Genomic DNA, 1072 nt, shown 5'->3' with positions numbered 1-1072 from the left:
GGTGCGGGCCGACCAGGCAGTGCCTTGCAGGGGCGACCAAACCTTTGCGATGAGCTACCTCACGGTGCTGCCCCGGGGCATGGAGTGCGTGGTGTTCAGCATCGACGGGTCCTTCGCCGCCAGCGTGTCTATCATGGGAAGCGACCCCAAGGTCCGGCCGGGGGCAGTGGACGTCGTCCGGTGAGCCNCCCCCCGCTGGCTCCTCCCTCCCTCCCGCCTCCATTTAGTCTCTGCGGCCAATCAGGCCGGGTTTCCCGAGTTCTGATTCCAGGCGGGATCCAATCGGCCGTGTCCTGGTCTCTGGGAGAAGAGGCTCCAAATGAAGCTGCCAGAAGTCACCCTTCTTTAGTCCCTGTCTCGTGGTTCTGTGGGTGGGCTGTCATCACGTGGGGTGTCCCCATGACGCACAGCCGGGTGATGATCTGGGCGAGGGGGGTCACCCGCGGCTCCCCGAGAAGGCCTCTGTCCTCACGAACTCCTGCTCCCCGCTGGCCGGGCTCGCTCTCTGGCCACGTGGCCAGCCTGCGTCACCTCTGGAGACCCAGGTGGAGGCCGCAAGTCTTCTTACGACCCAGCGTTGGGGGTCACGTGACCTTCCCATACGCTCTGCTGGTTGTAAGTAGTGGTGGGAAGGGACCACAGGAAGGTGTGACCACGGGACACGTGGCTCCCTGGGCGCCACCCTCTGAGACCAGGTCGCACTCAGTGACAGGTGGAAGATTGGAGCTAGTACAGGTGACTGGAAAAAGCAGGGCAGGCTTCCTGGGAGAGGTGGCGTCAGAAACAGTCCCCGAAGGGGGGATGGCTGGAAATTGTCAGTCCAAGTCGCTGCACAAAGATGAGCAAATGTAGGAAAGCAAGAAGCAGATAGAAAACTGATTTTGATGGGCCAGAAAGGAGGACACAGGGCGACAGGGACCGGGGAGAGCAGAGCACAGGTGGGTCGGGGGCAGGACGGGGTCAGGGCGGCTGGATTTTGGAGGCCAGACCAGGACGGGCCGGAGACGGGGCTGGAAACAGCCTTGCAGAAGGGGGTCGCCAAGAGGAAAGCGAGGGGGAGACACAGTCTTCC

The 1072-nt window shown here is 62.8% G+C and overlaps 1 protein-coding gene across 1 annotated transcript in view; it reads left to right on the top strand.

Annotated features, from left to right (window-relative positions):
- PITPNM3 (PITPNM family member 3) overlaps nucleotides 1-1072 on the top strand; it is a 44928-nt gene that overhangs the window by 40108 nt on the left and 3748 nt on the right. The window contains exon 20 of the mRNA XM_077746880.1: nucleotides 31-180. Coding sequence (XP_077603006.1) covers nucleotides 31-180 — 150 coding nt within the window. The remainder of the gene's footprint in view (nucleotides 1-30; nucleotides 181-1072) is intronic.

The sequence above is a fragment of the Crocuta crocuta genome, unplaced genomic scaffold, assembly GCF_008692635.1.
Source record: "Crocuta crocuta isolate KB4526 unplaced genomic scaffold, BGI_CrCroc_1.0 scaffold139, whole genome shotgun sequence".
Taxonomy (NCBI): domain Eukaryota; kingdom Metazoa; phylum Chordata; class Mammalia; order Carnivora; family Hyaenidae; genus Crocuta; species Crocuta crocuta.
This window is presented reverse-complemented; position numbering and strand designations above follow the sequence as displayed.